General features: G+C 35.3%; 2 protein-coding genes across 3 annotated transcripts in view; one reads left to right on the forward strand and one right to left on the reverse strand.

Annotated features, from left to right (window-relative positions):
* LOC117107399 overlaps positions 1–1,505 on the forward strand; it is an 8,492-nt gene extending 6,987 nt beyond the window's left edge. For both annotated transcript variants that reach the window (XM_033249070.1, XM_033249071.1), the window contains exon 8: positions 748–1,505. In XM_033249070.1, the coding sequence (XP_033104961.1) occupies positions 748–823 (76 nt within the window). In that variant the 3' untranslated portion in view covers positions 824–1,505. The remainder of the gene's footprint in view (positions 1–747) is intronic.
* An 11-nt stretch (positions 1,506–1,516) lies between these two features.
* Positions 1,517–11,394, reverse strand: LOC117107401 (UDP-GalNAc:beta-1,3-N-acetylgalactosaminyltransferase 2-like). Its single transcript, XM_033249072.1, has 12 exons — positions 11,227–11,394; positions 9,652–9,778; positions 9,165–9,268; positions 8,879–8,970; positions 7,766–7,867; positions 6,622–6,717; positions 6,304–6,417; positions 5,521–5,623; positions 5,022–5,205; positions 4,819–4,897; positions 4,031–4,215; positions 1,517–3,034 (listed from the first exon to the last, which is right to left on the reverse strand). Exons 1-12 carry the CDS (start codon positions 11,318–11,320, stop codon positions 2,827–2,829), a joined length of 1,488 nt encoding a protein of 495 aa, XP_033104963.1. The 5' UTR covers positions 11,321–11,394; the 3' UTR covers positions 1,517–2,826.
* Positions 11,395–12,365: the final 971 nt, after the last annotated feature.

The raw sequence follows: 12,365 nt of genomic DNA on the forward strand, positions 1-12,365 counted from the left end.
CACAATTTTGGTAAAATTAATGTTGAAATGAAGAATATATTTCAGTCTAATGTTAGTGCAAAATATCATTAGGCCTTTGTAATCACCGCACGACACGCGATTATCATGGCAACTAACACGCGCCTGGGTAATTCGTCACGTACGCTGACGGTTTATGGTCTGGTTCATATGGTTTTTGTGACGGTAAGATTGTAGGGACGCACGTGCGCCTAGAATGTCGATGCCAGAGTTATAACCTTTGATGTCCCGAGATGTGCGTCCTTTTGTTGAATTACCTTGCTCAGACTTAGGAAACAACAGATTTTTTACTAAATAATTGCATTTGTGTTATATACGGTGAGACATTTTTTATACCTTATTTGGCGAACCCGACCACCCGCCAATAATGATTTCAAATAAAAAATTAATTTAATTTTTGGCCATTTAGCACACCTCAAAAATATAGAAGTTTTTCTATTTTTATTATGCCCGCCGTTGCCTTGAAATCTCCAAAAATAGGACATTATTCCTAATTATATATGTTTAAAGCATTTAACCATCCAATTACTGTACACTGTTTACATTCGCCAATAACATTTTATTTATATTTTTTCCTCCGTCTGGATGTTTTTGGTAAAACTATTTGATAAATTAAAAAACAAAATTTTATTTATATTTTTTACCGCTCTCCTCTATCTTCGCAAAACGAGGTATTAAAAAGTCTTGCCTAAAGAGAGATTCTTAATATCTTCCTCTTTCTTTGTATAGCCAACATGCCTGTGAGCTGAATGAGTACAATAGAATCTTAAGAAAAAGATCCAACAACAAAGAACAGGAGAACTAGTTATTACCTCTATTTGTATAATACTGCAGTTAAATAATTTGTTATGCAAGGACCAAGGGTATGCCAATAGCCAACTCTTTAATCACTTTTGTATGTGGCAAACATACAGTACACACAAGATGCTCTGCTTACACTAGGATTAAGCCTCAATATTACACTAGCAAGTGGAGTTGTTTTGGTTGTGAGAAAAAATTCAAGGAATTGACTAAAGGGATTGGAAGGCAAGAATTTTAAGCTGCCACTGTTAAGCTGGTTTCCTTAAAATCTCTACACTGTCGCTAAAGTGTTTTCAGGGCAATCGTTGTACCGGGTAGTATTCGGGATGCAATCGGGAAGGCTCCCTGAATTGTCCGACCAATCAGCATCACAGAAAGCTGTCAGCCATAGCGTGTAGCGATTGTATGGAAACCAACCTTTATTATCAATCACATGCTAAGTTTTAGTATGTGTGGTACAGTACCTTAATTAGAGCCTGACATGTGATTGGCTATAACAAATACATCTATCAATTCTATGGTAAAACTAAACATGGAGAAGGTATATATAAAACATTAAAAAACACAGTGCAAATAAAATTATGTTGCCATACAAAAGTAATACACCCAATTCAACAAGTTTAAATGAAAATAATAGGTTCACAATTGACTATTATAATACTTTCAATTTAAAGAAAAATGATAATTATCTATTATCTAGAAACTATAAGAAATAATTAGTCGGGGTTTAATTAAATTAGGATTTTTAATTGTGTCAACAAGGATTGTCAAACATACACTAATAAAATCTGTTAAAACATTTTTAAAATAATAATGATCTAGAAACTATGGAATGCTTAAAACATGGGGTGAATTAAATTGACAAGTTCCAAACTGTGTGTAAAAGATTGTCCAAAACTTTTCCAGGCACTTTCAAGAGACTTTTAATACTTCAAGTAAAATTACAAGAGTGAGTCTGTCCTAATTATAGACAAGTCTACAAGCTTATTATATTACAACCAATCACAGAATGAAGAGCTCAGGATGTTAGTATTTTCAGCACTACAGCATGATAAGTATGCGCTCAACTAAACAATTCTATCAAAGCTTTGGACTACCCCTTTAAATCGTGTACTAGTAATAATGATGGTAGCCAGTGTTTTGCATAACTAATGTAGTGGTATACCACATTGTAATAATGTATTGTAAATAGTTGCCTTGGTTTTGGCATGAAGTTTTATGGCTCTCAGAACTGAATGAGTGGATTTAGTCTAAATCCCTGTCCAGACTATCAAATTTGATTGGACAATAACATGCAACATGCCTAAATATGGTCATGTTGAAATCACATCATGACCATATAAGCACACCATGACTATATATGGGCATACAACAGTTTATTGTCAAATGAAATTTGATAGTCTGGACAGGTATAGCATGTATTAACACTTTATTCTTAACTTGTGTGACATTTTAATTGAATAAATTATTCCATTGAGTCTGATTTGTGTATTTTGCTACTTTACTTAAATCAATTATTATTATTATTATTTATCATATGTTTTAGATTTTTTATGAAAGATGTGTGTATTACAGGTACTGTATTTAACTCCACACTTCTATTTGCAAAGTTGTATATTCATACTCACTCCATTAATTTTAAGTCAATCATTTTGTTCATATTGATCAATCTTTTGAATTATTTAAGTATGTTGTCCAACACACTGAAACATGCTTAGATATGTAGGCAAACCAAGCCTTCTCATCGGCCACAACAACTTTTCCCCTTTACTAAAAACTTCTATGGCCATAGTACACTCCATGTTTCACAACACAGCTTAAAATGGTCAAAATTGCTTAGATTTTCTGTGCCAAGAACTCCTGAACTCCCACTGGTGTTTTGGTCCAGAATCCTGCTGCCTCCTCTGCAACTTGTCAGGCCCTCTGTCCGACAACTTAGCACCCCATCCACCGCTGAGACCTTGCCACATACTAAACAGACCTTCATATTTAAAGGTTTTAATGTGATCAATTGTTACAACCACATGGGTCAGCACAGTTTAATAGATTATCCCACATATTTTGAATATCTTTAGGAGAGTTTTGTGCGGACAGAATCATTTCCTGTTCACATATATCATCACAAATAAAATTAGAGTCATGCATGTAATGAGGTTGGACTGCAGCCAACCAAATTCCTACTGAAATATCCTCTCCTTGGTAGCAATGCAAGTACCTGAAAGAAAAAAAAAGGGACTGATTATGATTATTCATATTGAAATTTCAAATCGGGTAATGGAATGATGCAGTGTGGTTATAATTTGCCAGTTTCTGAGTGGAACTCGCTTGTTTTTATCCCAGGACCAATGGTGGTGGGCACAATACTTTGTAAAGGATGTGCAGATATCTTGCATTATTCCATTTCTAGGGTCCATGTTGGGTCTACATCACTTTGAAAGAATGGACTTTGCAACTAAGCCCCGCCCCTTTGATATTGTATGCACGCGCACACATTTGAGGACTACACCTGTGTTTGTAGGACATGCATATTCCTGGCCCTATTGATTGGTCAGTTGGGAAGTTAATTCACACTTCTGAAAGGTCCATTGAGGTGATCTTACAACATTCCATTTATCGTGACCCATATGTGTATACTTTGCTAGGCTTAAGCAGGGATGTAACAGCATTACATTACAGACACATCTCACTGACTGACAGGACTGTGTGACACAGGCACACAGAGTAATAGAGTTGGGTGAACCCCTGTAGACAGCTTAGGGTTTTGTAAAATCCTACCTGAAAATTAAGGAAGCATCATGACCAGTGACAGCACCAGCAGGGACTAGAGACCCCACGTCAGGAACCCTTTACCTCCCCGCTATACCGCCCCATCCATGAAACTGTTGCTAAAACCTGCTTTGAAAAAGCAATTCTACAGTGTGAGAGTGACATGTCTGAGCATATAGAGCTGCCGTAAGGTTTGCTAACATCGGCCTCATTATGGGTGTGGACTTGATGTCAGGTGCTGCCACTGACTATGATATGACATGTGACACTCAAATTTTATTTGACAAAAACATGTGATATGCCTCAATATGGTCATGTTGACAGCACATCATGACCATATATAGGCACATCATGACTATATATGGGCATACAACAGTTTTTTTTATCAACAAATTTGATGGTCTGGACAGAGCTTTAGAGCAATTGAAAGAAAAAGTGAATTTACCCAGTATTCTTTGCAATCCAGCGTACCAAATCTGAAGACAAAATGTTGCCAGACCCACAGGCAAACGGTGGGTACGTAAGTGAGTTGTACTGCATATCTGCCCATTTGCCATACTCATTTACCTTCCAATTCCTTCTAAAATGTCCCCACCAACTCCGTGTTTCCTGTTTAGGTTCATCTAGAAACTACCAAGGATAAATCAATTAGTAATGTAATTATTTTTGTAACAGAACAACACCCAATTTGTGTAGAGTATGTATTGTTCATTTTTTTGCTTAAACGAATGTTGGAAATATCATGGTAAACATTAAATCACAATACAGTACAAAGCTTATCATATCATACCTTTAATTCCAAGAAGAAATTGCAAACCAAGATAGTTTTCAGTTAGTGTGGAATGTGCAACAACCCTATGACAAGTGCACATGGACCAATATACCCCCACCAACTGGTGTTATTATGCACTGTATTACAAACAAACCAAGTACATTCAAGAGTATTCATATGCCACAAAATATGATACCATGTACGGAGTACAATTCCAAAGTTTCCCACATATAGAATAGATGGTTATTAAGCACTGTCCAATCAATATACAGTACAGCTATTTTAAAATATTAAAGATGTCACTCTACTAAGGTCATAGTGACTTGCATAGTCCACCCTAACATGCATCAGATTGCATATACCAACATGATAAACAAATGAGCTCTTATATCTGAGGGAATGTCCTTTTACAGCTTGGGGAATTCCCCTTACTAGTCCTCGATGTGCTGCTGTTGCCTTACCTCAAGTAATTTAGCAGGATTAACAAATGTATCATCATCAACCTTCATGACATATTTAAACCTCATTGAACCTGACACCCTGCAAAAAATTGAGATTTCATTTAGGTACAATTCAAAAAGGGGTGCCTGCAGGGGTGTCTGCTTATAAATAGGAATGTCCCAAAGAGAGGTCCTACTGTAATATTGAGTATGATACAACTTACCATTTATAAAACTTTAAAAGCTTGGTTGGAATGTTACTGTATACATCTACTACATCAACAAAAACTAGATCATTGTTAGTTTGTTGTTCTTTCTTCAGTGACTCAGATTCAGCCGACACTTGTGCAAGTCTTTCTGCATCCCTCGTAGATCTCTCTGATAGCCATGCGTGAACTTCTTTAGAATCTACAAATTGAATGCATATTTAAAAGTTTAAGTGGATCAAATAAAACATTTGGGCTGCCAAGCATTGGTAGCACTAGTGGGGAACAGAGCTCAAGTCCCCCATCCTGTGACTTGTTGTTAGATCAGAAATGGAAAAATTAGATTTTAGGAAAAATTAGATTTTAAGAAGAATGAAAAAGACAGCCCAGTAATTCTAAAAGTCAGAAAGACCCCTTCCAGTGCTTTGATTATTGACAACAATGAAAATCGTTAGACCCCTCTCACATATCTTAATTCCCTCTTCCTCTCCAAACAATAATATTACGGTTTTATTACCATCAATGACATATATCATATTGGAGGCTGCTAGTTGTTCTCTTCCTGCCATCAACGGTTCAAACAAAGATTTAGTACCACTCTCATCTAAGAATCTTAATCCCTAAAAACAAAAAATATATACATACAGTATTATTAATAACAATAAGGCAAGGCATTTTTTATACCTTGTTTAGGGAACACGCCGACAGCAAATATTGATGAATAAAAATAAAATTTTATTTTTGGCCAATTAGCGCACCCCCGCCAAAAAAAGTTTTTCTTTATTTTTATTACACCCTACGCTGCCTTGAAGTCTCCAAAGATAAGATATGTATTTTTCTTCATAATTATAAAAATCTGAAGCATTTAAACATCCTATTTTACATTCATGAATAACATTTTAATTTTATTTTCTCCTCCGTCTGGATGATTTTGGCAAAGCTATTTGCTAAGTAAGAAAACAAAATTTTATTTTAATTTTTATTCCGCCCTCCTCCGATAATCTTTAAAAAAGTATGTGAAACATGGAATAAAAAGTCTCCCTAAACTATTACAATTTTTTTTTCTTACTTTTAGGGGACTCTTATAGAAAAGGATATGAAAACATTGTTAATTTATCTGTTTATAGGTAAAGAAATATTTTCATGTTCTAATTTTAAATTGAATTTTAATACCTTAGTGAAATATAAAACATACAGTAAGCAATATAATATTGCATTTTAATTTTGTTTTTATTCGAGATGGTACTGGAGGCCTATCCTTAAAAATCAAATAATGCAGATTATTTTGAATGCAAATTACTTTTTTGATGGTAATGACCCCTTCATCTTGCTCTACATTCTTCACATGTAGTGAGCCAATATCTTGCCATAAATTTCCTCCACCATTGTGAGTTACCAAAGATCCTTCGAAACCCTGGAATAAGAGACAAGATAAATTTTAAAATAATGTACAAATACACTACTTCAATAACAATAGCATTGCCCATATTTAATGTATAGAACTTATGATTTTTTATTATATACTTCAAAAAAAAAAAAAAGGGAAGGGGACAAAATTTTAATATAACAACATTAATAATAAACACCCGAAAACCTATGTTTTTAATGGAAAATTTACCTTTGGGTATACCAACTGTTCAATGTATTTGAAACGCCAACTTCCATATAACATCCCAGGATTATCCACACTGAAATTGGCACTAGCAAGAATATTCTGAAGAAAAACACAAAAGCAATTATGCTACTAGGTTCATGAATATGTAAATTTAACACAGGTGGTCATCATGAACAACTGAAAAAAGGGCCTTTTTCTGCTGAGCCAAAAAACATGTGTTTTTAAAAATAGTGTGTTTTCCGCAGCAGAAATGGGCCAAAAAACAAAAACATGGTTAGGAATGCGTTCAAAAAACATGCATTGGTTATAGGGTTGGCGTTCAGAAAACATGTTTTGTGGTACACTTTTCAGCTGCAATACAATACCGTGTTAGTCATGACCCATCAGTGACCCAAATTGACCCCTTCGTTGGTTCGATCATTCGTTCACAAGAAATTTGGGGCAAAGAAAACAATGAAACCAACAGGATGACATACTTTAAGCTTACCAAAATTTGTTCATATTTCGCAGGGTGTTGTTACAGTCTTTCACAGCATGCGCTGTAGCTCACAGGAAGTAAGGTCAACTTCAACATCTGTAGGTGACCGTCATTATAAGCTCCGCCCACCTACCAATGCTCTCGTTACCGTGTTTTTATTAGCTGCACTTTTCACTAGAAAAATGTTCCGAAGGAATTTAACCGTTTATAAAATACATGTGTTTTTGGCGTTATTCAGCAGAAATATGCCCAAAGGGTAAATATAACACAGGTGCTTATGAACAATTGAATAAAAGAATGCATGCTTTCTGCAGAACACGTACAATACATGTCAGTAGTTGTAGCATTCTTGGTTATATGTCTATCTATTACACAAATACTTTTAAAAAACCCCAAATCAGCGCCACACTGAACACTGAAATTTGTGGTGCAAACAAAAATGCAAAAACATTCTGGTTCTGGTTTCTCAATTCTGTGATTGGCTGTATTGTAGTGGTCTGAAAAATGTGTCTAAAATAATTAGTTTTTTTAGGAAAGAATCTCATTTTGCCTGGTACAAACTTCAATTTAACCTTGTTGTACTTTCTTAGAACTCTTGGTAAAATTCATTTATACTGATTCCATTATTGCCTGTGATTTGCATTTTATAATTGATGGTAGAGGGCTCACTTTGTGTAAGGCATCGTAGAGGCTAACATTAATTGGATTTTGATTGAATTGAATGCAGCTATCTAACACACCAAGTACCACAATGACAATATCATGGTGAACCTGTCAAAGAAAGAACAAGAACCTCATTACTGTACATATCAATTAGACATAAAATATTATATACTATGACAGATAAAAACAAAATTATGAAAATATCTTTATCTGTGAATAAACAATCTCTATGAAAGCTAACAATAACACATAAAGTTAACCACTGGCAAGTGTAACTACCTGGGAACAATGGACAACTTGTTGAGGATACTGTTGGCAACTACCATGATGGGTCCTCAAAGGACTGGATTAGATTGGACTAGGACTAATTGAGTTAATGCAAGGCGAACCCCAGAACCTCACTGCTGTTCTTGTTGTTATCAGAACTTTAAAAGCATCGCCAGTTTTGAACTGACGTGCAGGAAATTTTGTGCACGTAAACTAGAGGTTATTTCCAACAAACGTTCATGGCCTTTTTTTTTATGTTTGACCACAGGGTGTCCCCTACACAATGCAAAACAGGGGTTTCAGCAAGGACTGTACATTACTGTCATTTCTACTAACAGGACACGTCACATGGATGGTGCAGTCCTTCTAAGGGAATGAGGAAACCAAAAGCAGGGCTGGATTAAAGGGCTGTGGGGCCTGGGCTGTAATTGCAGGTGGGTCTAATTACTAAATGGCTAAAACATAAAACCAGATTTTCTGTGATTTTTCCTGGCTTGTGCCCCAAAATCCCCTATGTTAATCTGGCTCTGACCAAAGGTTTGAGTTCGAATCACGTCTTGGTATTTAATTTTAAATTATTTTTTTAAATTTTAAGACATTTTATTTTTTATTTAATTTTTTATTTATTTTTATTATGAACCTTTGCTGAAAAAATATAATTTGCACCACTGTGTACGCATTTAATCATGGAGGATATTCCAGCATGATTTAAAAGCATGTTCTAATAGTGTCAACAGCTTCGTCTGAAAGGTGCATAAACAAAGCGTTAATCGCTGAATAGATATAAACTCAGTTTAACGTGCGGACTGCGTGAACGGTAGCTCTTGTTGGTATTAAGCTATAACTTCTTACCTTAAAGTCAAATCCGACATTATCGTACTCTAGTGAATGTATCAATTCACTTGAACTTGTTTCTTTAAAAGCTAGCAACTCATTTCTTGGATCTTAGTGAACGTAAACAAAAATTATGTAATACGTTAATGACAATACCTTTCCACTTCAATTAGGTTCACAATTTACCTATTATTATTTTATTATTTAGCTATTTTATTAATTTTAATGAACAGCAAAAAAGTCAGCACTTGATAATTAGAATGAATAACTGAAAATTATTAGATATCTAAAGAAAAATACTTACTGCTTTTGTGATTAAAATTTAACTCCTCACATGAATATTTGTCAACTTTATCATCATCATGAAGATGACAAGCTTCACCTCCAATTACAAAATTTACAGTTGCTCTAAAAAGAAAATAAATTAAAAATATTCACATGAAAAGAAATTATTAAAGTTGAAGAAATATTTTTCTTGGACCTGGTTTAATAATGAGCTGTCTTTTAACCAAACTTATTGTATTTAGCTGAGCATGGTGATACCCAAGGCCAACAGACTTTTGGAAGATAACACATCAGTATCAAAAACATTAAAACAGAGATTGATTAGTGGGCAGGACATTTTTGCTTGCTGGACAGTGGTGTCACAGGGCCTGGGGGAAAGGAAATGTGGGGCCCATGTAATAAGGGGCAGAGGGGATGGTATTTTAAATGAAAATTAACTATATTTGTGTGACTATTAAAAATTGAATAAACTATTTTTTTTAAATATTAAACAAAGCTGGTCACACCTGTCTTTGAGTCTTGAGTTGGACTTGACAGATTCTACCCAAGTGTTCCTAAGGGCTTCCCGCTGGGCAAAATTCTTCCTAGCAGAAAGTACTGCAATAACAAGATCTTTGTGTTCACTTAATCCATCTGCAAAAAAATATAACTGCATTATATTACTATGGTAATGTATAGTGGAACCACTGACTACTCCAAAAAATTTGGTAAAAATAGTTAGGGTTGTTTTTCTCACTGACTCTTGATCCCATGACTGGTCTCTTATCCTAGACATGTAAAAGTTAAATTAAATAATGTACTTACTTACTTGCTTGGATTTAAAAAGGGGAAAAATTTAACAGGGGGTCATGGCCACTGGCCTTCTTTTATCCCTCCTCCCCAGCTTCAGTGTTGAAGTATAGGGAAATCCCTGACTTTGGAAGGTTTGCGTAAACTATAAATAGATACAATGTAGGAGAAAAAAAATTATATAGACTTGCTACTTTCTTTTGTTATTAGCATTCTTGATTCACTAACAAATGATTGTCTATTATAATGAAATTTAATTAATCATTCACCTTCAATCAATCAATCATTCAACTGCATTTTGTACACACCTAACACATTATTTTTAATTTTCATATCTATCGGAGTAGATAAAACAAATGTAGCTGAAAATCTAAAACGAAATACCATTTATTCATTATTTAGGCACATGTTCATTACCAATAGTGGACTTTCACTTTCACAAGACATGTAAATATACAGGCAAGATGCTCTACAAAACTCGCATTAAGAGGCTTAGTAAAACTGACAGGATTTGAACCCAGGCCCCTAGGTTTGGAAGGTGGACGTACTTATTTAACCACCATACTACAATTCCAATTTTATTTACTTCAAACAGTCATTCATTTTATTCTTCAAGTGAGAATTGGACCCACTTTTTCTTTTGGAATATTTACTCTAGTCAAGGTCCACACACATCGAAAGGATTATTTTTTTGAAACAAATGACAAAACCAAGCAAGTGATTTACTAAAAAAAAAGCCAATTGGCAATAGGCCTAGGCTACATTTCTCATATTGTCGAAAGTTAACTTCCCTATAGTAGTTTCGAGTCGAATGACCCAAGCAATTAAGGCTCGGGCGCCGCAACCTACAGCCATCGGCGCTGGTTCGAATCAATCGGCGCTGGTTCGAATGGCACTCTCGCCCATGGTTCTGGAGGCGGAACAAGTGTTCTTGGATAAGGACTATAAACCGTAGGTCAAGTGTACACATTTGGCTCATGTATACAGAACCCAAATAGGCCTACACCTTTCGATAGGAGTAGGGGTTGGTGTACTGGTCCATCTCGATTCACACACACAGCCCCTGCCATTGTGGATTACCACCTGACCGTTTGGCTCCAGCAGTAGGAGCGTTGGTCAGTACGCGTATACAAGACAAGACATAATTATCGGCTAAGCCTAACTAAGCCAAACAGCAAAGGTACGTCGGTCGTCCAGCAGAAAAACGACTGACTAGTTAGGCATATATGCCTGCTCATACTATGCAATAAGCATATGGCCTAGTTAGTAGGCTAGCCGAGATAACAAATTACCTTCTATAAAGTTGATAACAACAGCTAGAAAGACACAAAATACAGGAATTAACAGGGTTTTAACTGTATTCGTAAAAATCAAACGGAAACTCATAATTAAAGGAGTAGATAGCCTATTGTTGTAGAAAGACTCAACACAAACACATCGCTCGGGTGGTGTGGAATCCCTCTCCCGTCTGAGACATAATGACAACAAAACCACGTGCTTTGGAACAAACCATTTTTTCCAAGGAGCTAAATTTATGATTTCCTTTTCCTATTTGCGATTTGAATCTATTTACAATATTGAGTTGCTTTCAATTGAAAATTATAACGACAAACGAGAGCATATTTTTCCGCCAATATTTTAATAATTAATAATTAAATCATACTGCTCCTTATAGGTTATTCCTTGTGAATACCCTTGACTTAATGTACAGAAGCCTCTTACCTAAGGTAGGATTTTAAAAAATGTTCGGTATTATTATATTATGGTATTATTTGTTAAATAATTATAATATAATTTATTATAAATATATCTGAGATAACTATATAGTTGTCACAGATTGTATGATATAATTATTATGATATTAACTGTTAACAATTAGGTTTGGATTGGATTTATTTGGTGTAAACACCAAGGATAGCCCACGAAAGTCAAGGAGAAGACTTATTTCCAGTAGGGTCCTTATGGTGGTGATTAGGCAGTACACCTGGAGACAAACCCCTATTCTTATCCGTTCTTTTTTGTACTTCAATCCCTCCAGCTGAAACACAAGGAGAGGCGCGCAGCGATGGGAATTGAACCGGGGACCAAGAGGTTTCCACGGTTCAGCGCACATACAATGGCTACCAGGAGATTAGCTGACTGATCTAAGCTGCTCCCGCGGCATTTTAGGCCTATAATAATTTTAAGTACAGTATAATTACATTTTTAAGGATTAAGATACGATAAGATAAACTTTAGTCATGACTTCAAATCAAGGTGACATGAAATTTGGTTTCCCTGATGCTTAAATTACAGTACATAAATCGTCGCTCACATCACGAACTAACACAATTAAATTCAATTGTGTTAGTTCGTGAAATCAAAAAAGCGCGTCAAAATACGCGCTGTTGTCGTTAAGGACTTTTTGTGTGGTAAAGAATACAAAATTACT

Source organism: Anneissia japonica, unplaced genomic scaffold (assembly GCF_011630105.1).
Source record: "Anneissia japonica isolate Jap-2015-1 unplaced genomic scaffold, ASM1163010v1 scaffold9668_len1562885_cov226, whole genome shotgun sequence".
Lineage (NCBI taxonomy): Eukaryota > Metazoa > Echinodermata > Crinoidea > Comatulida > Comatulidae > Anneissia > Anneissia japonica.